Raw genomic sequence first — 27171 nt, 5'->3', positions numbered from 1 at the left:
AAAATATTTTCAAGACCACTCAGAGAAGGTGGGAGAAGTAACTCAGGCTTTTGAGACTGAGGACCAATCTACATTAAGTAGCTAGTTGAGAAGAAATTGTTTCATCCCTGACATCTCATTTGGTGGCTCACTATCATCATGGCTATTCAAGGATCATACTAGAGTTCTCAAATGTTAACGGTCAGCTTTACTCATTATTAAAACTAGGAAAATAAATGGTAAAGAAGAAATATATTTTGCACAGCACCAGAGCGCTGGTTGTTCAGAGAGTATTTTGATGTAATTTATACATTCATTAGCAATTTGCTTAACACCTAAACTGCAAAATAACTGCTGGTAACAAAGTTTATCAGCAAATACCATTTACTTCAAGAAATCCAGGAACTGATGTAGTTAACACATTTATTGATCACTTTACCAACTAAAGATACAATTTTATACAGTCAGTCAACAGCAGTAACATACTTTATGAGAAGCTATGCTTTAAAAAATGGTGTTTACAATATGGATTTCACTACAACTTTTCAAGCCAAGCTTTTACAGTGCTAATCAAACAACTGCTGTACTTGAACTTTTTCCTTAAAACATCAACAATAATGTTGTAGACAAGTAGCTTTTCCATTGTTAATGTGGGTTTAGAATTTAACAAGACAACTTTAAAAGGTTTAAAACATCCATAACATTGTCATTACTTTAACATTCACACTGATAAAGTGATACATTTAATACTTTCTAGCATTAATAAACAGTGTAAAAATATATTGCATATATATATATATATAAATTTGTTTCCTTTTCCTGAAAAAACCTAGTACAAACTAGTAGTATATGATCCCCCCTTCAAGTTTCTTTTACTTATTTTAAAGATTGAATAGTAGTAGTTTTAAATTAACAGAAACAAAGATATGGAAATAGAGAATCACTGTTGTGCTCCCCCCATAACCTCTTGTCACGGTTACTAAGCATATTAACCCCTTGGTAATGGTGATTCCATTTTTGCTAACACCAGTTAGAATTTTGGCACTGACTGCAGTGGGGATAAAATTTTGCCCAGTGTGCTTCGCACTGGATGGTGCCTGGCCCCCTTCATCAAGTGGTTAAAAATCTTTGCTTAGGAATTGCTTACCTATTACAATTAACATTAAGAAATGCTATGCTCAAGTTCATTTGTGATAATGGAAAAAAAAGGTTCAGTGTTAAATTAGTGAGAAAAAAAGTAAACTTGTAAGGTTAAATGATCATGTAAAATTTTTACCGTGTTGAAAATTTCACAGTGAACACAGTAGGCTAGTACAGCTGAATGTTAATGTTTGCAATGCCTGCAATTACAAATATTGCAGGTAATTGTTAGCACACAGCAGCTTCCTGGTTTTCTGGACCAAGATGAAAGACAAATGAAAATAAGAATGAGAAATAGTAAGATTCACTGAAGGTTTCTATCATGCTGTACAGTGCTCCAAGGAAGACTATGTCAAGACCTATCTCCATATCACAACTATTTAATGATTAAATTTTTATTAGTGCTCTAGGTAATCACAGACAAAAATTATTTTGCCTCTACACATTATGATCAGGTCCTGACAGCATGCACATCCAGATTTGTGCAAATAAAGAATCAAAACATCTAAACCAAATTAGAAATGGATGTTGGAACAGCATGGACAGATAAACAAGCTAGCAAAGGAATAAAGCATAATGCGGATAAATAAATGGTTCATGACTGAAGAAAACCAACCTCAACCATTCAAAAATTATACTTCTGTATAAATATATATTTCTCCCATAATATTTAAATCTGTGAAACATAAAACCTTGCTAAGAATAAACTTCAATATACTTATCCAACATTGACCATTTCTCTGCTTTACAGTATATAAAGACAAATTACTTTGTATTATAAGCATTATACAAAACATTTTCCCTGCTGCAATAGTTTGCCAAAGCTGATATATTCTGAACCCAGCACAAAAATAAACACAAACACACTTTTGTTGCATCCTGTAACTTGTTTTTGTCTATGACCTTGCCATTTCATATACTACAGCGCTACGAAAAGTAGTTTGCCAACAGGATTTTACACGGGACATCAGAGTTTGTCGGTTAACTGACCTTACACAAAGCCTTTGCAAAGAGCTAGTATGTATTTAGCATGAATATTACAGACATACAGCATTTCAACTGCATTAATATAACAGTATTTAACAGAGCCCAGGCTGCATTATTTCACATTATTTAATGACTTTGTTTAAAAATAGCATTTGAGCAAACACAAGCATACAGAAACTCATCTGATGTAAACTGGAGCTTAAAATAATTCACCATTGTGGGGATACAGATTGCCATCTTTTTTCTTATTTTGTTGATCATCCATAATATAGCTTCTGAGCAAAATGTAAAGATGGATCAAGTACGAGTGTACTTTTAGGGCGACATTTTTAATTAACTTGAATGTAAGTTTATTCATGTTTGTGATTTGTTCTGGAAAATATGCCAAGTAATAGAAAAATCTTGAATAAAGATAATTGAAGGTAAGGGCAAATTATCATGAGTGTTATCTTTAAGACCTTTACAAATGCTTACAACAAAACTCACTTTGTACAGTGTCATAAGCTTTACAAGAAGAGATGCCATATAACTATATTTGAAAATTAATTCATTGGCTGTTTACCTGCAATGGAATATGGGAGGTGCTTAACATTTTTCCAAATCAGGTTAGTCAGTTGGGCATTTCAATGTAAATTTGCAAATGTAAGGTATTAAAAAAAAAAAAAAAAAAAAAAAAAGCCTCTTCTGTTATCTTGGCACTCATATATACATACATATGCCCCAGAGTAGTGCATGTGTGCATGCACACGTGCATGATTACAAAAGAGAATTTATTTTTAAAAAAAAACACATTACAGACTACCAGTACTGCAAATGTCTGTCAAGAATACCCAGCAAATCGGCTGGGTTTTTTTCTGTTTTATTTATTATCAGGCTCGCTCTTGCCAAAGTCTACCTAGAGTGGACAATCAATTAGTTTGAATGAAACAATCCAATTCAAATGTTCTTGACAACAAAGTAAAGAGTTATATCATAAACTTGTTTTGAAATCCACCTTCTCCATATGGATTTTGAAGCAATATAGCCAAGGTAATATACTGAAAAACATGAAAAAATACCAAATATATTACAGTGATTTCTCCCCGCAAAAACAAATTACTTGGACAATTAAGACGTGGAGGTTCTACCTGCGATATTCTTTAGCTTCCTGAAGGACCATTCTTAGCTGGGACATCTTTCAAAGCATTGCTTTTGAGTTTAATGAGCAAGCGTGAATGCAACTAAAGATCTCTCACTAGCATGAGGATTCTGAAGACTTAAAAAGAAAAGCCCAGTCCATCACGTCCAGCTTATATTAGGTAAGCCAAATGGGCACTTGGGTGCACAAAATGAGTAACTGAATGTCTAAATGCTATTTTATGGGCAAACACTCCAAAGGTACACATGTATCAAGTTGAGGCACTCCAGACTGTGAGAATTTCACACAAATGTGAGATCTGTCATTATGCTTCAGGTATTTAATTTTATAAAGTTCTATGCAAGACTCAAGTCCATAGGCATTGTACGACGGTCCTGTTTCCTGTTCCCACCTCAATATACCGTGACTTTGTACTTAACTAACTGATGATGAAGACCTGCGTGTATACACAGTGAGTGTCAACTTGCTTCACAAAGTTGGGGCAAAGGAAAATATAGGGCCCACGCAGGGCATAATTTTAAATGGTCTCTTGAGAGCACTCAGAGCAAATCTTGCTTTTGCCCTGACTCTCTCTCTCTCCCCCACCTCCTCACTACCGAGAAACTCTTCTTGTCACACCAAGCCTATGTTAGAATCACTGAAGAGTGATTTCCCCCAGAAATAGGAACAGGATAGATGTGTAAAAACATAAAAGCCTCCTTAGATCTTTAGCTTCATGCTATGGAGGGAGCATGGCAGTGTCACCAACCAGCCAAGCTGAACAGCATTGGCTGCAGGACGAGAATTTGGCCCTAGTAAGATTTAAGGTTTGGATCAACACCTATATAGTTTAATTACTTAGCTGCATTCAAAGAGCATGTGAACACACACAAAAACCCGTATAAGTCTTGTGTATTACATTACTTATTACCAACTAACAGACGAGCCAAGAACATAATATTCACACTACAAACAACATACACAAAGGTGTAGTTATTTTGGCACGCAAGGCTAACAGTCAGTTAAGAGGACATGTACTAGTGCAACACATTACATTTGCTCTATCATAAAGGTAAAAGGTTTGCTTCTTGGCCAGTGCAAACAGAATTCTTATTCATGGATGACACGTACATGCCCCCGGAATACATGCATCACTGAAAGGCAGGGTTATGTTTTGAATATCATACATGCAGGCACAAAGAATTAAAATTTATTTTATAACTATGACAAGCCTTAAGGAAAAAACCTATCAATTACAACTTTAAAGTTTTGGTTTTGGAGAAAGATACACAAGGATTTTCTCTACAGATGGTTACAGATGGCTGGGATACCTATCACTTGCAAGCCAAACCCATAGCAGTCTTTTGCCTTTTAGTTCTGGCTAATTCAAGCTACCATAAAAAAATATTAATTGAGCCAATAGAGGGAAAACACGGGTGACTGAAATGTTAATTCATGAACAAAGCTTTCTATAATGCCAAAAACCTGTCAGAGGAATTTTTAGTTTTGGTTAAGGTAAGTAAAATACATGGAAAATACCATACTTCAATCCAAAATATCTTTGAAGGACAATCTCTACACAAGTTGTGACGTGAGTAGTTTTGAAATCCCCCTTTCCCTTCCCTAAAGTGAAAAAGAGTTAAAAAATATTGTAGGTTTAAAAAAAAAAAAAAAAAAAAGTGGCTAGATCTTGGCTGCTGTCCAATGTTCAACATTTCCTTTGGGATTCCAAATATTTGATTACAATTAATGACAACTGTTCATACAGGACTGTTGAAACAATGTATGTTTTTTAATGTCTGCTTTTCAGTAACACTATTGTGATAGCTTTCATAGCCACAGAAAGTAGGACAATAATTTTTGTTTCTGATATTTCCATATTGATAAGATTGTTGCAAAACTCTCAACAAGTAACTAAAGCACATGGAGTGCTAGAGGAAATTAGTAAGCAAGCACTAATAAGAGAACCCATTTGACTTCTGCATATTTTATTTAAAAACTAGGTTACTTTTAGAAAATGATTTGTAAGGACTAGTCTTTTGCCTCAGTGAGGATTTTTTCTTGTCCTCAATCTTGCAAAGGCTTTGATGGCCAGGTTAAGCCTCAGTGAAGATACAGGTAAGATTGTGTACTGCCATGCTATTTAAGGTTTTGATTTTAAATTAACAGTGTAATGTGAGTTTGTTCTTTAAGGCAGTTATTGCTAAAAGTTACCTGAACTTTCTGGTCACATTTCTTTTGGTAGCATGTTCAGTGCTAACAAAAGCAAAGATAGTTAGGAATAACAGGGGTTTACAGAAGATGTCATATAGAAGAGTGCTGCATAGTATAAGATGCTGAAGATCAGACTGGAAATCTAGATGGAATGAATTGAGATGCCCAAAAAAAGGAGATGAGTGTAAACCTTATTAGGTACCCATGCCCTCACTTCAGACATGACATTTTTTTACAGTCTGGAGTATGATGCACAGGAAAAGCATATGCCCTACAACACTCCAAGGGTTGAAAATGGGTCACCTCCTGCACTATCCTTTCCCCTCATCTCTGAGGTGCCAGCTATACTTGCGGTCCTGAGAGTTGAGGGAATGGCAGATGAACAAGAAAATGTACTTTGCCTCATTCCCAAGCAGGCCTGGAACTTACGGCTAACATTCAAGCTAGTATTTAGACTTTTAATTTCCTACAGATATTAGTGGAAAAGTAAGAGCTTAAGTAGGTGGCTGAACCCCTAATACACAGCTGCATATGGTGCTTTTATTCATAGTCCTTATCTTCCACATCAAGTGCAGTAAAAGGGAAAAATCTTTCCAAAGTGCTATCTTTCCAGCCACAACTTGCCTTTGTCACTGTCATATCAGAATGACTTCTTTTCATGCATCTGTTTGATTGAGTTTTAAAACTATCCAACTGTAGAAATGAAGAAGAAACAAAGCAGGGTGTTCCTCAAAAGACTGCTATCTGAAGCATCTTCTAAGGTCCTGATCCAAAGCTTACTGCGCCACTGAAAGTATTTCAAAGAACTTTGCATCAGGTCCACACAAAGAGCTTTGGTCCGTGGCAGGGATTTTATAATGTACAAGTAATGAAAGTAAACTCTGGCAGAACCCCAGCTAGTTCCATCAGCCTCTTCTAAGCAAACAAAGTAGCTCAATTTCTATTCAGTGTCAGCCTGGATCTGTCTGCATTCTCAATTTCTTTGCCTGCCTTCTATCTTCTGAGCATGCTGGTCTCTCTCACACTGTGAGCTAGCAACTTAAAACCTAATTATACCTTAAAACCTTCCTAACCAATCACTCCTCCTACGTAGCAAGAGTCTGGCATTACTGACACTCAGTGTGTGGGTACCTGAGAAAGCCTGTCACTTGTGCACCTCAGGTTAAATATCACCCGATGTGCCAGACAAGGCAGCTAGTTAGCAACAAACAGCCAGATCAACAGTGTGCTACAGTAGACTGGGCTTCACCCTTCATTCGGGCTGGGTCCAGATCTTTTCAGTTACCAGTAAGTTACGAGTCAAGTCTTAAAAGCCAATGGGAAGAACCGGGACACTGGTTTTGCCTGTAACTTAGCTGAAGGATTTATCAAGGGTTAGAGGCTTAGCCTTTTTTCTCACAAAACCCAGGACTATCCCGGAGCCTTCTTCAGGTGCACAGGCACCAGTGACGTAGAAGAAAGTTCTCTACATCTAGACCGTTCACTACCATGCTGGAATAATTTAGCCATTGTTGGTATCACAGTATGCTATTTTCTGCCTCAGAGTGTGACAGGTCACCAGTGCAACACAGGAGTGGATAATCCTTCATTCCATGGAAATTTTTCTTCAAGAACAATGGGTAACCCTTGGAAAAGCTTCACGGAACTGGATGCTTCTCATCCTGAGCACCCTTACATACATCAAAAATCTTCCCAGGTAACTAGAGCCAACCATGGGAAAAGCCATTTAAATCTTTACGAGAACAAGTGCTGAGTTTTGGCAAACTTCCCTCCCTCTCCAAAACAAAACCCCAAATAAATTATAAACAAACAAAAAAATCTCCAAGTCCACAAGGAAGTCCTTGCCTTTGTTTACTATTGTTGTTTTGGTTTCAGGCTGATGTACAGGCTCAAAGGGTCATTGGAGGCAAAGTTACAAGAAAGGCTACCATTCAATGTCAGAAAAATAAAATACAAACAGTTTAAGGGCTGAAAACCAGTGCTTTGTTTCCGGACATCAGCCAAATACAGACTGCTGACCTGCATGGCACATGACAGCACACACCGCTCACTAAATTTGATGTACTCTGAGTGGGATGCTGATACGGGTGGGAGGAGAGCAATAAATTTATTAACCTTTATTCAGAGTCAAGCATGAAAATCAGTGCATGAGCACTTTTTGAAAGAAAGCAAGGCAGAACTGCTAGTAGCTGGGTTTTAGAGAAACAGAGTAATACGTCAGGGTACTTGTTCAGCTCTTGCGGAAAACTGGACCAGCCTTTTCTCTCCTTTTTCACCAATATACAAAAATGAGTTATTTTTATTCCTATTGAGCTGTTTTGGCATTCTGGGCCCCAGGCAGGTCATACTCAGCTGCCTGTACCTTAAGCCTGTGGGACTGGCGCTCCTTCCATAGCAGTGGAAAGCCATTCCATCAATACTATTACTCCCAAGTTAGGCGGCAAAAGTGAAAAGAGAATCAAATCCCTTGGCTTCAAAGAAAACTAACATAAAATGTAGCCCAGTTAGAATAGTATATTTTTGTGGGCAAATTGCACTTAATTACATGGATATTAATTGTAAATGTCCTTATTCCAAGGGGCCATAAACTTTCCTTACATATGTTATAGCTTGAAGGGAGTATGTGCCAATGTACGTGCATAATAACATTCACTTAATAGCAATCTGATTGGCAGTGTTTAGTCATAATCAATATTTTAAAGCATTATTAGCTTAATGCCCCCTTCATTTCAAATGTGAGGCAGTGCAAACTTGAAAACAGACTGCAAAAAGCTTTAATAGACTTTCTTAGTAATGTTCCTCTCCTCTCAGGTTAGTACAACAGCTCCATCCAAATCCAGCCAGTCAGAACCATGCTACAGTACACGCAGTAACAAGCACAAAGTATAGACAGGAGGAAAGTAAGGGCTGATATTTTCCCTCTCTTTCTGTTGACATAAAATACTTTAGAACCTATATTGTCCCAGAAATAGCTTTTTTTTTTTTTTTTCAGTTTTTCATGAGTGGTGTATGACATTCACAGGCTAGCACCTTGTATATTTCAACCACTTACTCCCCAATAGTATATTGTTGAATGTTTTAAGGAAAGTGCCAGATCCCGTATAAGACATTTTAAAAAAAAACCAAAACAGTAGTCAAATCAAACTGCATAAATAATGGGATATTATTCAGAAAGACTGCTACGAAAGACCCTCTTTTCAAGAGGTTCTCTTCGACATCATCAGGGCAACTGGACATTTAGGAATGTTTGAGATCTTTTCCTTGAATTGACAAAGTGTGGTATAACTGCTCTTGACTTTTTTTTTTTTGCCTAAAGCTCAACAAAACTATGTATTTTTTGTACCGATATGTTTATTTTTGCCAATATACGCATGAGGAATGTAATGAAGTGGCGTTGTGCTGCAAGTAGCTCAGCAGATGTTGAAATCAGTTCCAGTTCCTGAAAACAACTTCTTGACAACATAGTCTTAGCATTCACAATAACCAAAACATGTGGGATTCATCTACATCATTCTTACAAATATATTCTCTTTCCCCCCCCCTTTCTCCCTCTGTGATGTAAACCCTCAGCCTTACTTGCTTCCTTGTACTTTATGATCATATGTGCCTGCATGCTTATAGCCAGATACATATCCTGAAGCATCCACCAGATCTTCTCGGCCAGCTTTGCCTTTTCCTTTCCCACTGGGATCAAACCTCTCTTTGTGAGAGCCCGTGAATTTTGATGTATCTGTAAGGCGTGATACAGTTGGAGATGAAATGGCTTTCTATTGGGAGAAAGAAAAGAAACAAAAAAACCCACATCAGAAATCAGTTATTCTTAATACAGATATTTATACATTCTACCAACATTTAAATCTTTGCTAATGATGGAGACTATGTAAATACTCACTTCCAGCAAAAGGATACAAAAAAAAGTTTGTTTCTTGCCATTACATACAATGACAATAATCATATAGCCAAGAACAAAATAGTGCAAGTTATGTCAAAAACTTTGGAAGAGACTTTCAGTATGATACTTCTGATTAACAATCAAGTTCTAAGCACCAAGGATATGGAGAAGTCATAGGGAACATGTCCACATGTTCAAAATTCATTACATCAACATCCAAGCATAAAAGCCTGGCTCCACCGATATAGAAAAAGCAAACCAATACAGCTAGAATTCATTGCTTCAAGAGACAAATTTATTCTAAACTCTAGGATTCATGAGAGAAGTAACAAATTAGAAGGACTGAAAGTTGTTTTCAATATTAGCAAATCCGCAGTCTATGAAACGGCATTGAGCAAAGACTTTCCTCTACATTGCTTCCACTGAGTTATTTCAGGCCACTTAAAAATCAAAGTTTTGCTGTCATTGAGACAAAGAAAATTTGACTACACGAACAGAAAGAAAAAGATATTTCACAGAACAATATAGGAGCATGCTAACCTGTGTGCTTGGGCTGGGAGCAGTCTCTTTGATCCTTAAATTTACATTTTAAAATCAGAAGAGAAAGGGCACTAAAGGGGCAGGGAAAACACAAAAGATTTTTGTGTAGTAGTGAAAATGGAGCTAAGATGGACGAAGATGGAAAGAATTTGGGTATCTTTCTTATGTGCACCACCCTGTTAGGGTGCATTTTAGAGACAGAAGTGACATGGGCTTCACTGTAGTGAAGTAAATGCTCTGGGAAACTTACCTTTCATCAAAAGCCTCATTCCCCCTCTACCCATCCTCAGCCCAAATAAATGCTCATTAATGAGACCTAACAAACAGGCTTTTGAAGTAACACATAGCTCCTCCAGAGGATGACATCTGTCAAATATCTTTTAATGCTGAACTTTAAAAGATCAGAGACTTGGAAAAGATGCTTGAATCTGTACAAAGAGGAACAGGATACTTGGATTCAGTTAAACTGGGAATGAATGCTGTAACTTGTACACCATGGAAGCCACGTGTCCTCCACACCATTTAAATAAAAGCTGTTTTGAGGGAATTTGTCCACATACATAACTACTTAATGAAAATCTCAGGTTGTAAACTTCTTTTTTTTTCTCCACCAAACACACAACACATACAACACTCCACTGCTCTGCAGCGTTACTTTCACATAAGGCCCTGAGGGGAAAGAAAGGTGGTGTGGAGGTGGGAATTCTGTCACTATCTCAAAGAGAACGGCCCCTAGAGCATGAATTTCTCAAAATGGTATTGCTGAACAACCTTTAGGGACTTTTGCCTTGGTGTCTCAGAGTACTATTTGCAGAAGTGGTTATTTTTCTCTATCGAAAAACAGAAATGAAGACAATGCTTAAGAAGAAGTAATGCTTCTATACATGCAGTTTTCTTGTCCGCCTTGGCCTGCTAGCACCTTGTAACCAGGAAACCTATATTCACAGTAGAGCTAATTAAAAAAAAAATACACCCTGTGATCAGTAATTGTGTTAGCAGCCCAGCTAGATAAGATGAAAATGCAATAAAAATGTATAAGCTGAGACATTAAAAGCAGCAAAGTAAAAATTTCCAGCCCGGTGCCCAGCTGCAAATTTATTTTTTCTGCTCCTCAGGATATTAGTAAATCAAACAGGTTGTACACTCAGTCACACAACAGAACCAAAGGATTGTCTGGCCACTGGAAACTACTCTGACAACTCGGAGAAAACAAAGACACATACTTCTGTAAGAGTGCATAACCTGTTAGCTTCACCCTGGGCACAGGCACTAGGAAGCCTGTGCTATTTTAAGTCTTACTTGTGAACCAACCACTGTTTTGTTTGGTAAGTGAAGGGAAACATGGGGGCTTGAACCTTGAACAAAAATTCTGACACAAACCAGTAGGAATAAGCTTTAATATGGTGTAGTGTCTCCTGTTATGCAGTGTTCACGAGTAAGAACCCAGCCACTACTTGAAGACAAACTGTCATACTGCTTGACTGAACAAAGTCTTCCACCAACCACCATTTTGAGCCATGAAGCATCTATAGCAGTGGGCAGTACATGTGCCTCACCTAACTCATATAAATACGCAGGCTCCCCACTTCATTTTCAGTTTAAAACCTCCGCAGGTCATAATAGCTGCAGGAGCATACGAATAAAGGCTGACTGTAGGACAGAATACATGTAGGGATGTTTCTTATGTTTCTTATGCTTGTTTAAGTTATTACTAGATCATTCTCCCTCCAAAAGAACATATGATGCTTCTTACTAAAGACATTAACTGTTAGCACACTTCTTGTGTGTTCTTAAGAACTTACTAAGAAAATAAAGATCCCATCCGTGACTCTCCCAATGTAAGCCAGCAAGGAAAAAGCTAGGGCACGATACTTGCCAAAGTATCTTTCATCGTCCCTAACATCAGAAGCAGCTGCTATAGAAGATGCAAGAAAGCTTACCGTATAATCAAAGGACTAAACTTTGCTCTATGTTTACTTAAATAACACTATTGCTAAAAGCCAAAGGATGCTACCAGTGACAAAAGCTTTTAGTACCATAAACATGGAAATATTCCAAATGCAAGCCAGGGGCAATATTCAGTATAAAGTTAATTAAACGTAACACATATTTACTTTCCTTGTATTTCATCAAATAGGTTTTCTCTAAATGTGTATACACTCTGCATTCTCACATGCAGAGAGAAGTCTCAGAAACTCTAGCTGACTGCCTTTTCCTTTACCAAATTAATTCTCAGGACAGACTGCTATTCTGAGAATTTGTAATGGTAAGTTTAATCATTATTTGGAAAAAGAAGGACTATAGCTTCTACTCCTCTGTTTCAAAGGGGTGGCATGATCAGTATGAAATTTGCCTCAATACCCTAATTACAATAAACATAAATAAGAATTTTGTTACAGTAACAATTGTAACAGACATACTAAGACTTGTGTGAGTGCAATATGAAAGAAAAATGAACAACAAAACCAACTATGGAGACTAAACTGGCAATTGAGCAAAGGGCAAAAACAATTAAAAGGGTAGCTGGGAGCTCATTCTTCTGTGCAACTCAGCCGTTCATTACTAATTGGGCATTGGGAGGCAAATTAAAAAAAAAGGGGGCGGTGGGAGGACCTGACCATCCCTCATCAGTGAAGAAAAATGTAGGAAGAAATATAGTGAACAGCACAAAGGGCTGGATGAGGACAATTTCCATCTTCGCAAGTCAACACTCTTCTTTTTCACAATGAATCACAGACAAACGATGCTGTCCTGTCATATAGCAATTCTGCTTGAACAGTTTACTAGCTAGAGTAAGTTACATAATCTCTCTAGCTACGTTTTTCTAAAGGCAATAAATTACTTGGAGCCAACCTCCTCCTTTCCTTTCTCTGAGCCCACAGAAACCTCCATTTTCCTTCTCTTATTTGCACATACTGTTAACCACAAAGTTTGCTTATCACAGAAGATGTACATGACCTTAAAATTTTTGGTTTTATTTTTTTTTAAAAACTTTCTCTCTAAGAGAAAAGTTTTACTTAGCACAACAGAATCAAGTATAATCCCTGTATAAACTCTTTTTGGAACACCAAATGAATCAATCAAAGGTACTTTCAAAAAATATCAGGACTTCTGTTCTCCAGGACTGACCATTCTTCCCTTACTCAGTTATTTCCATGAACACAAGACAGCAGCTGTAATTTCAGTGTCTTTGCCTCTACCAAAAGAAGAGATCAGTGACAAAAGACCTGTTCATTCACCAAGCTTATATTTTTACTGATATTTTGCTGGACCATTGTGCTCCCCCTAATCTTAAAAAAATCTTTTAAAAATGGCTGTTGTTCCTTCACTGTCAGTTTCCAACCAAATATGTGGTCACAGAACCTCCAAGTTCATGGAAACATCTCAGATGAGTCAGGAAAGATATGTATGCCTCCCACCTCTTTCAACCAAAACTCCTCTCACACCAAAACCTCACTGAGAAGATCAGAACCGGCCACAGTCTCACAAGCAGCTATGGGAAATAAAAAGAAATTTTATTTGGACCAGTAGATTTGCTAATTTAAAGTGATCATGCATTTTTTGTTAGCAATTCAGTATTTTTCCTGCTTTGTGTCAGTGTTTACAAAGAAGTGCTGCTAAGACAGCGAGGAGCTTGGAGCGTGTGGCATACAAGGAGAAGATGACAGAAGGGTGTTTATTCAGACTCAAAAGAAAATAAAAAGAGGGGAGGCAAATCTTATTCCTGTTCTCAACAGAGGGGTTATATTAGAAATAGAGCCAGTTCTGAAGTTCATAGCAAAAAAAAAAATTAAAAAAAAATATATAATGGACATGATTTGGAAGATGGGAAATTTGAGCTAGACACATGGGAAAAAATTCTTCACTACTGTGGCTGGCCAGGCACAGAAATGGCTTACCTAGAGACTGTGGATTCTCTATCCCTGGAGATTATAAAAACTTAAAATCATGAAGTCACTGAATAATTTAGGTTGGAAAGAACAGTTGCATACGTGTCCTTATCTAACACAAACCCCTGCTCACAGCGGGGCTCAAATGAGCTTGCACAGAGACTTCTCCAGTCAAGTCCTGAACACCTCCAAAGACAGAGGTTCCACAGGCTCTCTGGGCAACTTGTTCCAGTATTTGACTGTACCCAGGGTAAAAAACAAAACAAAACAAAAAATCCAACATCTCATCCAAATTACAAATTAGGCATGTTCCAACTTCTGTCTGTCTGAAACAGCCCTCATACCAAAGACAGGAAATGAAAGCTGTAGAGTCTTTTTAAACCCTGAAACCCTTAACAACAGTGCCATATGCCTCCTTCCTCCTTCCTTACAAATGACACCTCTGCAAACTCAGACAGATTTTGCCTTTGACCTCAAGATAACAGACCCACCGAAGAGCAGTTTACAGAGCAAGCAGAACATTCCATTCTATCAGTTTCAAGAATTAGAATAAGTTACAGAAATGTACTACCAATCCTTCGGAAACAGAAGGGAACTACAGTAAAAAGGAAATGAGAGCACAGAAATCAAGAACATACGTTCCATCAACACCACCGCAGAAGAATAGAGCAGTTTGCTGAAGAAAAATACATCCACTGAAAGCCATACTGTTGCACGGCCTTGGCCTGTTTGCAGCAGAGAAACTGCATCAATGCAGTTGTCAGCATGAATTTTATGGACTCAGCAGGACCTCTCTCTCAGCTTTGCTGACAAAGGCTTAGAAGCATCCTATGAAGCTTGTGCCACAATCATGAAAATAGGGTAACAGCGTAAGACTAAGAGATTTCCCATGCTTTCAGGACTCCCTTCCAGAACAAACTTGAGGCAGGCAAGGAAGAAGGAAGACAATTCCGCGCTGCTAAGGTCACGTTCTTCCTTTTCTGTCAGCACTCATTACCATCCTTTCTACGAAGCGCACAGTTTAAAACACCAAGCTAATGCCAAGAAGGCTGGAGCATCCACCTGGCACAATGCAACAGGCTGGGCAACCGGATCAGTGCAGCACCACGCAGTTGTAGCTGCGTTGCTTCCATTTCTGCAGCTAGCACAGCCTGGGGCAAGCTCTCGTTAGCTGTGCGGCTGTGCACAGAACATGGCACCGGTCCCAAAAACCATCTCCAGAACCAATTACTGGGAAGTAAACACAGCGAGAAAAGCTACTGGACTTCAGCAATATCATACGTTCAAAACAGACACGAAGGGCCCCGGTTTTTACAGTGAACTCCCGTCTCCACTGAAAGAACTTGCCTGAAGACATTTTCCACTGCTTGCCATCACTGACAGAGATTCAGGTTTGATTTAAAACTGTTCCACAGCTTAAGAAGAAACTTACTGGCTTGATGCAAAACACTGCAGCGAGGTTTTCTGGGGTTTTTTTGCCTGAATTACGAATGTCCAGATAGTACAGAAGCATTCCCTTCCTGCCTTAGGTGGTGTGTCTTTTTAGCAACCAGTGGATCAAACGAAGCATTGCAGGCAAACATCACCTAACAAGACGGCAGGCTGCAAGCATCACTCCTCCTTGCGCCGCCCCCCTTTTTTTGTTTTTAAATGATCATCTTTTCTCAACTCATGTGCTAAATTAAAGATATGAACACTCTGATGGGAGAGCTGCAAAAATTGGTGCTGGCTATTCAGGACACAGCGCTGCTCTTCCAGAGAACCAGTAACTCAGGAACAGCACTTCTGCGTAGAAAAGCAGCAGCGTGCTGGCAGCGCCTGCACTGCCAAAAATGCTCGTGATGGGCAGCAGGTAAGGTGCTAAGAGCACTCCTCACCAGAAGGGTACACATTTTAGCCATGGTCTTCCCGGCTACACTCCGTCCACTGTAAGCACCCTGCCTCAGTTCCTCACGCAAACTGAACGGCTTTCTGTATTTGCTCCTTCAACCATAAAACTTTAGTATCTAACAGCGTTTCTTCCTAGAAAAGGTTGCCACAGACATTGGTTTAGCTCAGCACCAGCATTAGCAATCTTAGCAAGGTTTTTAAATTATTCATTTGCTGGGAACATCCAGAACCCTTGTAAAGAAGGAGAACCTAAAACTGAGTATGAAATGGGAAAAAAAAATTTTCAAAAAGGGAAAGTTTTGCCCTTTGGGGGGGGATGACACCAGGACTCCATACCAAAATGATGTCTTTGTTTTAAATTTATGCAAATACATGAATATGCACTAAAAAACCCACAGAGAGTCAGGAACAGAGATCAAGCTTCAAAGAAAAGTTGGGGTTTCATTCATGTTTCTTCAGTTTAGCACGCAGACACACGCACGCAAAAGAAAGTGATAAGCAACTCCACTTCAGTAAAGCCAGAAAGTAGTGAGTAACACCATTTTAATTAATCAGGGTGATGACTTTTTCCAGTAGCACCACTTGGGTGTTTTAACACTGCAAGTCCTCACTCTATAGGTAGCACCTAAAACTTCTCACCAACTAGTAGTCCGGCTAGAGCTAGACCAAAATACATTAAGAAGGTCCCTTGTATGTGTCATCGCTTCCAGGAACAACTGCAAATTAAGAGCTTAAACCTGCCTGGCCCAGATCTAACTCCATCAAGCTAAGACCATGCAGTGCCCAGCCTGAAAGGGCAGATCAGGTGTTGCACATTTAGCATTCACAAGTGACCCTTTCTTTTCCTCTTCTGTAATATTAGCCCCAGACTCCAGCTCCCAAGCATTTCAACACTCCAAGCAACGACAAATCATGGGATCTAGCAGCCTCATTAACACGGCCTTCCACAGAGTTGAAAACAATGTGCCAACACTTCTCTGAGGAAGAGTTTTACACTCCTATTGGTGGCAAAGATGAAACAGAATAGGGAAGATAGTACAGACTCATCTTGGGTTATTTTTCAGCTGGAGTGTTGGTGAATCCTTCTTCAACTTAACGTCACAACCAGTCTTTAATGAGATTTGTTCCAATTCAGTTGTAAAATAGATCCCTCCTGGATTGGGAAGGCAAGACCAGAGCTCCATGCCCTTCATTTTCACCCCCAGACTTCTGTAGTCTCTCTTGATATGCTCCAGGTTACCTCTCGAGACATACTGCTGATACCCACAAGGAAGAGGAGGAAGAGGTCCATGTTAGAAGGCTGGACAAATCTTGGCAGTGCTTCTTCAACAATCCCAGATGCTGGCACCTAATAAACAGAACTCCTGACATATGACGTGGGGTCAGAAGAGACATGCCTCTATCTTCCACAAGAGGAATCTCCTGTAATTATCTGTGACTGGTACCCTCTGCTCCTGACACCTGGTGCAGCACTGTTCCCAGGGTATGGTGACACCCATTACAGAACAGGGAAGTGTAAATGCACATGAGATAGTCTGGATGGCAAAACCGTGATCCCTCGGTGGTCAGGGATGCCTCCTGTGACTGTTCACTCAACTCTTGCACAGATTTTGGCTAACACACAGCTCAAGCTAAGGCCTGATGTATGCTGGGAGCAGCACCATTAGGTCACAGCAAAGGCAACATGTAGGCAGGACACAATGGACAGGAAGAGATAAAGATCATTATGCAGCCATTATCACCTGCAGCTTGCTGTCTCCTGCCGCCAAAATTCTTGCATACTGATTGTCTGGCAGCCTCTTCAGAATCCACAAACTTAGGGAAATTGTATAGACCAAACCCCCAAACTGAGAGGTGTAAATACATCAGCTTATCCAAAAGGTTTTTGAAGCTGATCCAACAGCAGACAGACTGCTAAGGCTTTTGTGCTTCCTGGTGCGATACAGGGGATGCTCATGCCGTGACAGAATAGGGAAGGGGGAACACCCTCACCATGGGCATGACACCCCCTCTGACGCTGTTGTTCTTCTTCTGAGGTTTGAGTGACTCATGTACTTTTTAAAGTCAGAATCCAGATTCTGATTATTCTATTGCACACTGATTATTATGAATTTGACCTGATCTGCAGAGCGTCCAGGTGACTGAAAAGTACAGGTAACTGCAGTTTTAGGTAATAGAAAAGCTATCCTAATTGCTAGAAATTCTGTGTAATGATAAGCTATGCTGATTACTAAAATTTTTCTATAATAATAAAGCTCCAATTATAACTACAAACCTGTGGCCAGTTCTCATTTCACCAAGGATCCTTAAAAGAACCTGCCTGTCCCCATAGTACCAGGTAGTGAGGAGTGACACTATCACTCATTTTTTTCCCATTTGTTTGGACACTAAGTTCAGGCTCAGCTGACTCTGATGGGTCTTGTTGGTCCTCACCAGTGCCCAGAGTACTACACCTGTTCTGAAATTGGAGATCTGTAGGTGGAACAGATCTGTGACTTCTTGTTGCCAGAAGTCACAAGCTTCCAGCCTTCTCCATCTTGATAGTCTCTGTTCACTTGGGCTCCAGCTGTCACTCCTTCCTCCCCTTGTGTAGCGTGGGTTTTCCATAAATACCATGTCAGTCTCCTGTTCATCTTCCTCCTTAATCTGGAACCTCAGGGCCTTGACCACAGCACATCTCCCACAAGAGAGGCCATCACTGCCCTGACCTCCAGGCAGAGGCAAGAGCACTCTGCAGCGCAGGACCTGGATAGAGGGCTCCTCGCTCTGGAGCCAAGGACTCTGATGTGCTAATGGTAGTCCTGTGGAGTACTACTGCATCTTAATGGATGCCCATGTGCTGGATGGTATGTCCTGCAGCATGCCGAGACCACCATTGTGCAGTCTTCAAACAGACCCACATATTCTTGAGTGGAATTTCTGAGCCTCTTTGCACTCCTGCTGCTATGCTTCATTTGCTGCGCTCTGTGGGCTGCACTCTGGCTTCCTTGCTCTTTCCCTAACAGGTCTCTTTTTGTGACAATACAATCCCACCCACATCACCATCACCCTGAGCACCCACCACCTAGCTTTTAAAGTGCTGTCGCTGCTGTACTGCCCTGCCACCCACACCACCCTCACAGCAAATTTGGCTGGACTGGACCCTGAGCAACCTGATCTAGCTTTGAAGTTAGCCCTCTTGTGAGCAGAAGTTTGAATGAGATCATCCCAGGCCCCTTCCAATTGAAGTTATTCTACATTCCTATGTCAGGACCCTGTTGAATATACACTGAGGTTCAACTGGTTTCATTTTAAGAGCCAGCAATGACCAAAGCAAGTATCTGTTCCACAGGAGGTGTAGAAATGCATTCAACATAGGTGCAGCACTCAGGTTTTGGTACAAGAAAAGAAAGAACCTCAGTCCTGCTCTTGCAGCCTTTCTGTAAGAGTGAGGGCAGCTAAAAGGCCCTATGCTTCGTTTACGTGTCTGATTGTAAACTGTCAAAGATATATGACCTGCACTATATATTCTATTGCCAGATCACTACCAAATGAGCTAATAAAGCTATGGCTTAATTAACCCCTATCAGTTGCCTGTTGTTTTTCCTCCTGTGGGACCAAGCCAACCATACATCTTCCATTGCAGATTAGAAAGCAGCCCAAAATTTCACTCAGTTTCAATGTCTGGCTGCTGAGCCTTCTCAACCACATAAATCACAAGCAGGGATTTTTGTAATTCTACAACATTCTGAAGGAGAAGAAAAAATAAACAGAAAAAGAAAAAAAATAATCTTCTATCACAACATACACTAAAATCCTCATTGTCTGATGTGAAAGTAAACTTTCCAACCACCCTGCTGAAGCAGTGGTTTCCCCAGGCTGCCATTCAGCACAGACATATTGCCCTGCCTCCCCCGGCCCCCAAACAGAGAGCACAAAACATAAGAAGTTAAGACGCAAAAATCTCCAAATGCTGCTGAAGTATACTTATCCACAAGCCTCACTTAATCATGCTTTCAACTCCCTCCCTAATATGTTTAGATTAGCATGTCAGTAGTCACACTAAAGTTTTCTGGCTGAAATCTCAACCAAACCTATACGACCTACAGCAGAGCTATACAGAGCAGGGCACACACTACATAGCATGACTAAGCTATCCTAGAACAGTTTAAAAAAAGCTTCATATAACTCTGTCTAACCATATAGAAAGCAGTCCAACTTAAAATTTCCAGGACATGGACTTCCCAAAGTAAACAAAGCATTAGAATGCCTGACACAGATTTCATATCTGCATTCCCAGGTTGCTGGGGGGAGAGTGGCCACGTATTTATTTATTTTAATGCCTTTAATATCGAAGTGTTTGGGTCATTTTTACCACGTGTGGAACTAAATTAGCATCACAAAACAAACCAAAAATTTGGAGTTCCAACCCCTCAACACGGTCCCACTGTAATCTCCCTCCCTTTACGGTCTGCCTCCTGTTCCTTACTTTGCCAGCAAGCAGGAGAGAATATTGTGATCACCCTGCTCTCCCATTATTTCTTCACTTCTTCTCCAACCCTCCCCAGGACTGCATAGGCAACAGGAGTACAGGCAAGCCTCAGACTGCTGGCTCATATCCCCCCTCCATTCCTCTGCCCCTGCTGCTGGCATATTTGTATACCTCTGCAGCACCTACATGACACTACCCTGCATCTGCAAAGCTCTCTCATCACCCTGTCATCCACGTAGAAAGAAGCTGTTCCCTTATTAGCAGCTGTTGATCATTTCAATATCCAATTGCTGAAATACCAAAAGTGGAATCAGGAGTGAGGCCTAGAAGAATGTGCACGATTCAAAGGGAGAATCCCTGGATAGATGAACAAGTTACTCAAACTCACTAAAATGAGTGAAGGACAAAAAGGAAGGTTCGTTATTTTAAGTCTGTATCAAAATTACCACTTGTTTCAAATGAGAGTACAAGAGTAATAAAGTAAAATATTGTAAAAAACTGACAAATTATACAACTCAAAAAGAGATCTCTCCACTTGGCATTTCCACTGTTCATTTGTGCAGAATCAACTTCTGGAAAGATTATTTACAATTGGATTTTCATTCACAGCTCTGCAGCCAACATTCAGAAGAACAAATTTTAAGCAGATGAACTAAATTGACAGGACTGTTCAAGTTGATGGTAAACACTCCAGTATCTCCTGAACTACAGGGTAAAAGCTTGCCTAACCTGAGCATCTAAAAGGACAACCAAACTTATGTACGCCAGGCTTTATAACTTCCTTTTCATATATAAAGCTTAGTGCCAATATTTAAAAAAGAAAAAAAGAAAGATAAATAAAGAACATTACAGTTCTGGCAGACTTGGAACAAACAAAAAATAAAACCCAGACCACATGATAATTATTGCCAGATTTCCAGTGTTCTGGGATTCACATGGTGTATTAAATGTATTTTAAGATCTCTTTGCTTTAGTCTTTTTGGTATTTCACATGACAGCTTAGAACTGTTTAATAAGGTTCTATATTTAATCCCCTTCTACTCTTCCGGATTTGGATACACCGCTCTTCATGAACATTTCTGTGTTCTAACCACAGACAAGACCTCTCCTTCTATTTTCCGGACCATGCTGCTAGATGGTACTACAATTCCCAGCAGAAGCAATGAGAGTGCCACACAAGAATACACAGTAGTGCAACACCCAGCTGTTGCACAATCTCTGCTCCTACTCAGCTCAGCACAGTTGTTGCCTTCAGGCCCAGAGGCATGCTGCTCGGATTTGTGGGTTGTAAAGGGAAGCTGGTGAATATAACAACACTGCAGTAGAACAAAGGGCAGCTAGAACAATCCATCCATTCAATCAGTAACATACCGTTACTCCAGATATAATCGGGGCTTTTCCTTCAATTAGTTTATATATTTCTTGAACTGCTTCCTCATCACTCTTGTCTTTAAATCGCTTCTTCGAGAGTTCTTGAAGAGCTTCCTTAAACTGCTCAAAAGTGATAGTTCTGGAAGACTTTCCCCTGTCAAAACACACAGAAATTGAAAGGAATTACAAGAGAGCACACAAGCATTCCAAGAATAGCAGAATGGTTTCGGTTTACCACAGTGAACAACCGAAAACCGCAACAGAACAGGAAGACCCACGCAGCCCATTTATGGTGTCAAGTAAAACATATTCCAGGAACATCACTTTCTTTTTTCATGTACATCAGTAGGATAGTGCTTTAGAAACTTCCCTTGATGAACGTTCAGAAATAAAGGGGAAATAAAGGGACCTGGCCTGCTGTCAGAATGCCTGCAGCTTATCAAATCAAATACAGTCTCATTTGGTTGATCACTTGTAAAGCTTGCACACATAAAAGACAAGAATTGAAGCACCTTAAGTGAGTTTTGTTATTTAATATTTTTTTATTCCTCTTTGAGTAACTGGTTATGACATATTATTCATATGACATATTCACAAGTAAATTAAGAATAATGCTGTTCTGTAAAGCAAACTATTGAAAAGCATTTAAAAACTTGAAATTCCTCCTCTATTAAAGACTGACAAATTTTAAAGTGACGCATTTAAATTCAATACCTGTTTTCCTTCTTAGACTATCACCTTCATAAAACATTCACAGGCTCATGGAGAACACACTATAGCAGTCTGATATACCCATAAACCCCCCAGAAATTCAGAGCTGAAGACTTGCTGTTGTTTTCACTAATAGGAAGCCTGTATTTCCACACTAGTAAATTACTTGCTTAGGCTTACTTTTGGTGGAGAAGATTTTGCAATAGCAGCAATACAGTGCAAAATCTGACAGGTAGAGTGGGAAATTCACACTTTACAGACATCTATTTATAGAGTCACTCCTGGAGATCTTTTATACCCATCAGGCCAAAGGGTTCAATTGATAAAACTTACAAAGAAACTCAGCATTCACTACAGAGATGTGTTTAACCAAAAGGGGATTAATGCAAGTCTGTTTTCTAGGATTTTAAAATATTCAGTTTAGGCAGGAGATAATGTAGTGGAGTACGCACTGTTCCTTTCTTTTTCCTAATACAAAACTATTTTTAGTGTTTCTCATTTTAAAATTCAGGTGTGAGGCCACAGCATTAGTGAGATTACTCACCATTAAAAAAATTAAAATTTTTCTTTCCTATGAATTATATCACACACAAACCACACCTTTTCCTGTATTATTAAATTACAGATTCCCTGATCTTTAGAACAAGAATTTACACACCAAAATTTAGCCATACGTTTTAAGCTAAAATTTAACAGATCAAATAGAAATATTTTCAAAAAGATGTTCTGATGCTGACGCTGCTGTAACCTTAAGTAGTACCATCTTTAATAGCAGAAGATGTTTTCAATTGCTTACAACATTATGAAACCCTCAAAGTCAAAAAAATATTTCAGAATCCATGTTGCTGGGAAACATGCTACTACACAAATTTTGTTTGCTGCTTAAGCATTTCTTTTTATGCCAATTTAGAGAGTATTTCAAGCAAATCAGAAGAAAACCCAACAAACAACAGAACATCACACAACCCAGACCAATCCTTTCAACAGTGACAGCTGTTTATACACCAATAAATGATAGATACAAGGATAAAGGAAGTTTGCACTGGCAACAGAAATCTCAGGCTAGAAAAACTATGTGTAGAAATCTAATTTTAATTGAAGGGTCACAAAGAGCCACTGCGAAGAGCAATTCATCTATCTACCATCGATTTATCTTTGGTCTTCTCTTAGATACCTTCAGAGGTCAAATTCCCCTCAGTTGGAGGGTGCCTCCACTAATGAAAGGGGGAAGTGAGATTTCTCAGTTTTAGACACCAACGGTTAGGAAGTGACTCCTACTTCAATTAATTAAACACAAAAATGAAATTTTATCCTAGGCTTTTAAAACAAGGAGAAATTGGTTATTCACAAGATTCAACACTAATGCAACCCTTTACATACCATTCATTACCAGTATCCTTTATTTTCAACACAGGCCAACATGTAGCAAATCCCTACATCCCTCACACTCCCCATTTTAGCCAGAAATAAACTTCATCCGTTTTTTGACCAAACTTTGCTGGTTGCAACTACTTGTCTGCTTTAGGTGAAGCATATGCTGGAGTATCTCATGGAAGTAGCTACTAAGAGAACACCATGACAATGGAAAAGAAGAATATAATCCAGTATTTCATTAATCAGAAAGACACAGGGAATAAACTGCAATTAACTACTTAGAATTTGTCCAGGATTCTCATTAATAGGATTAACATCTCTGTTCTGATGAAACATATCCAAGAACTTTTAACTAGCTCAAGAGGTCAGGACTGCATTCTGTTTTGCCTCTCATTTAGAAAAAGATGGCATTGGCAATCACTGCAAAGCGTCAGTGCAACACCACACTAAGGCCCCTGTTCACTACAGACTCACAGCCAAGTCTAACATACAGACCTTTCAAACTCCAATCGGGATTGCTACAGTTTAGCTCGAATCATCACTCAGGATCATCACAATGGGAAAGGGAATGACCATGTTCAGCAAAAACAGTTGAAGTTCATGTTGACTCCTTTTATTTTTATTAACACATGTAGAATTTTTGGTTCTGCACTTATCAAATAGAAGAGCACAACTTTTTTTTTTTTTCCTTCTCCTGTATTAAAAGGAAAAATACATAAATAAGGGTGCCAAGAGGAACAAAGAACATCTCTTTCTGGTCTAAGACATAGCCATTCCCACCTCACATTTGGTCTTTTCCCCGTCACACTAACATGGGGAAAGGAAATGAGTTTTTTCCCCCTCCAACTTAAGGTGCAACCACAAATTGGATACATATATGAGGAATGTAGTATTGCTGCGGGATGCAAAAGAAAAAGAAATGTGCATCATGGCAGATATTCTTTACCAGCAAAATACATTAATTGGAGTGACACTAAAAATAGATTGGGAGTAAAGGAATTTTTGGAACTATACTCCAAGTAAAAGTTTCCTAAATAAAGCAGCTTTAAATTTGAAATTCAGTATCTTCCTCCACACTCCAAAAACCATCATCTCTCCCCCTTCCATCTATTACAATATTATCAAATCCATTTGAAAAGCATCACAATTAACTCAAAAATTCTACAGGTGCAAAGTACGCCAAGTCTCATGGAAAAGCCTAACAACGTAACTCTTGATTAACTCACAACATGTTCTGGCACTTTTGGTACGCCATGTACGGTACATGTATGCCACGTACCATAGCATCTAAATTACCAGGTAGGAATGCTACAACACCTCCTGTCTCTAGAGGCAGGTCTCAAAGAACTCTGAGCAGCTGCTGTCATCACGGTTACTCAGCAGGACAGCACGCTCCGACCCTCTCTTCTGTCTGTGCAGTCACGGGTTGAATGCAGAGGAGAAAACAGGCTGAGTAGGTCAAAATGACAGAGGCAAAGTCTCTCAACAAACCTACATAGCTCTTGATTTACACGCTCTTAAGCCACAGGATCAGCCCCCTCCAGATCCACAGAAACACCCTGCGGAGAAGGACCTGGGGGTACTGGTGGATGGAAAGCTGGGCATGAGCCGGCAATGTGCGCTCACAGCCCACAAATAGTATTCAAGTCCATATAAAATGGAGGCCCCTTCCTAACACCAGCTTTTCAGAGGTCACGAAGTTAAACTAAAAAAAACCAACTAAAAATCCCAAGCAAACCAGTTTCTTTCTATTAAGCAACTGCTACAAAGAATCAGCTTCTTTGTGTATATTTGTAACTTGTTTTTAGAAGCTCATTATAAATATTTTATAAATATCTTGTTTCCATGGGAATAACAAAACAAATATATTAACTTTCATTTTCCAAGTGTTACAAGTTCAAACAACTTGTCTACAATTAAGTATGCCAAGGGCAATCTCTCAGCTACTAACACCCTTCTCTTAGGTTTAGCACTCCAGAGAGTTAATAGAGACCTATAAAGAAGATAAAATACTGTACGTTAAAAAAGAAAAGGGAAAAAAAAAGGCGAAAAAGAAAAAAAAGAAAAAAGATGATGAATGGAATAGAAGGAACGTGTGAACAGCTATGGAAACATGACACTGGAAATGCAAATTAAAACTATCTGACCAGAAAATGAGACAAAATGGAAAACAGTAATAATAGAGGGAAGGTGGGGAAAAAAAGGCTTGTATGAAAACAGTCGTCATAAGATTGGCCACCTCAATGAAAAGAACAAAATATATATGAGGGACATTAATAATATAAATTTTTAAAGCCCTGTACTTTATTATGACACAAAGAAACCTTTATGTTTAGGAAGGACACATTCCTACATGCCGTTCTATTTTAAGCTCTGCTTCTTACAACAAACAGAATTACTCTAATGCATCATCCTTGGGTGGAGGAAACAGGGTATTCATGGTATACTCATGGAAGTGGCTTGTATCCATGCCTACCTTTGGGAACAGACTGAACACACTCAGAAGAATTTTAGGAAGCTTCCCATCACTTCCCCTTCCTTGACAGGTCCCTCCACATGTAACCACTACCAATGGGAAGATTCTGAACTAAAGCTTGAACTCCTCAGTTTGCTTTTAGGAGCCCAAATCCACATACATAAAAGCATCGGTTCTGAGCCTGGACATCAGCAGAGTGAACATAAAGTGTAAAAGATCAAACATTGGCCCAAAGTAGACTGCAATAGCAAGTGATGCAGTTTTCATTTGCAAATATTGCCACTAACAGTGTCCTGTGTTCACAAGATTAGAATAATGCAGTGTGAAAATGTACTGTTGCAAATTAATACTTCCATTTTATATGGACTTAAATACTATTTGGATTAACAGTTGTCTATAATTTTAGCTGAGAAGAAAAGCTATACAAATACACTCCACATACCCAATACACAAAATTCTTGACCAATATTAGAAATCTTTATCTCCATAGCACTATTACAGTTCAGTGTTAATACAGCAGTCTCCAACTTAATCGTTTTCTCTCTTAATCTCTGAGCTACGAAAAGTCATCCCATACGCCCATCCCAAAAGGTCACTTTTGCTTTCAGTTTTCTTAGATTGAACAGGGAAAGGAAGAACTAAAAATACTCAGAGAAGCCTCTATTCCAGCTAGCATGCCAGAGAGGATGACAGCAGGATACACTAACCAGGACTGTTTTGCCATGGAAGTTGTCATCTACCCACAAAGGTCTAAGGAGTACAGAAAGTCTGACAAGGGTCTGAAGACAGCATAACTAGAGGTGGGAGCCCAACAAATGTTTTTGTATAAACTCTTGTACAAGGAGCTTTGTTTGTATGGTTTATTTAGTCTAAATTCACCATGGACTTGGGTGTCTCAGTCAACCGAGCAATCAAGTAAAACTCAACAGCGTCATCTCTTGTAAATCAGAACAAACAGGACTTTGGGTACTCCCTATATTTATTCCCGTCCCAAGGCAGTCTCATTCATTCAGAAGACAGAATGAAGGACTGTGCTGGCAACAGAATGCCTGAGTGGCTTATTTGTCACAGTTTCTGACTTACTGGCACAATAAGTTTAACTAGGCAATTTCCGATTTG

At 39.2% G+C, this 27171-nt stretch overlaps 1 protein-coding gene and 1 long non-coding RNA gene across 2 annotated transcripts in view; both read right to left on the bottom strand.

Annotated features, from left to right (window-relative positions):
* Positions 1-255: 255 nt before the first annotated feature.
* Positions 256-7628, bottom strand: LOC138690358 (uncharacterized). The gene is made up of 2 exons (XR_011329218.1): positions 3488-7628; positions 256-3450 (listed from the first exon to the last, which is right to left on the bottom strand). It is a non-coding gene; the product is annotated as an uncharacterized lncRNA (long non-coding RNA).
* A 556-nt stretch (positions 7629-8184) lies between these two features.
* The window catches only part of TPPP (tubulin polymerization promoting protein), a 62859-nt gene continuing 43872 nt past the window's right edge, over positions 8185-27171 (bottom strand). Inside the window, exons 3-4 of the mRNA XM_069809283.1 lie at positions 21492-21645; positions 8185-9204 (exon numbers count right to left, since the gene is read on the bottom strand). Of these exons, the coding sequence (XP_069665384.1) occupies positions 9010-9204; positions 21492-21645 (349 nt within the window). The 3' untranslated portion in view covers positions 8185-9009. The remainder of the gene's footprint in view (positions 9205-21491; positions 21646-27171) is intronic.

The sequence above is a fragment of the Haliaeetus albicilla genome, chromosome 21 (genome assembly GCF_947461875.1).
Source record: "Haliaeetus albicilla chromosome 21, bHalAlb1.1, whole genome shotgun sequence".
In the NCBI taxonomy this organism is placed as follows: domain Eukaryota; kingdom Metazoa; phylum Chordata; class Aves; order Accipitriformes; family Accipitridae; genus Haliaeetus; species Haliaeetus albicilla.
This window is presented reverse-complemented; position numbering and strand designations above follow the sequence as displayed.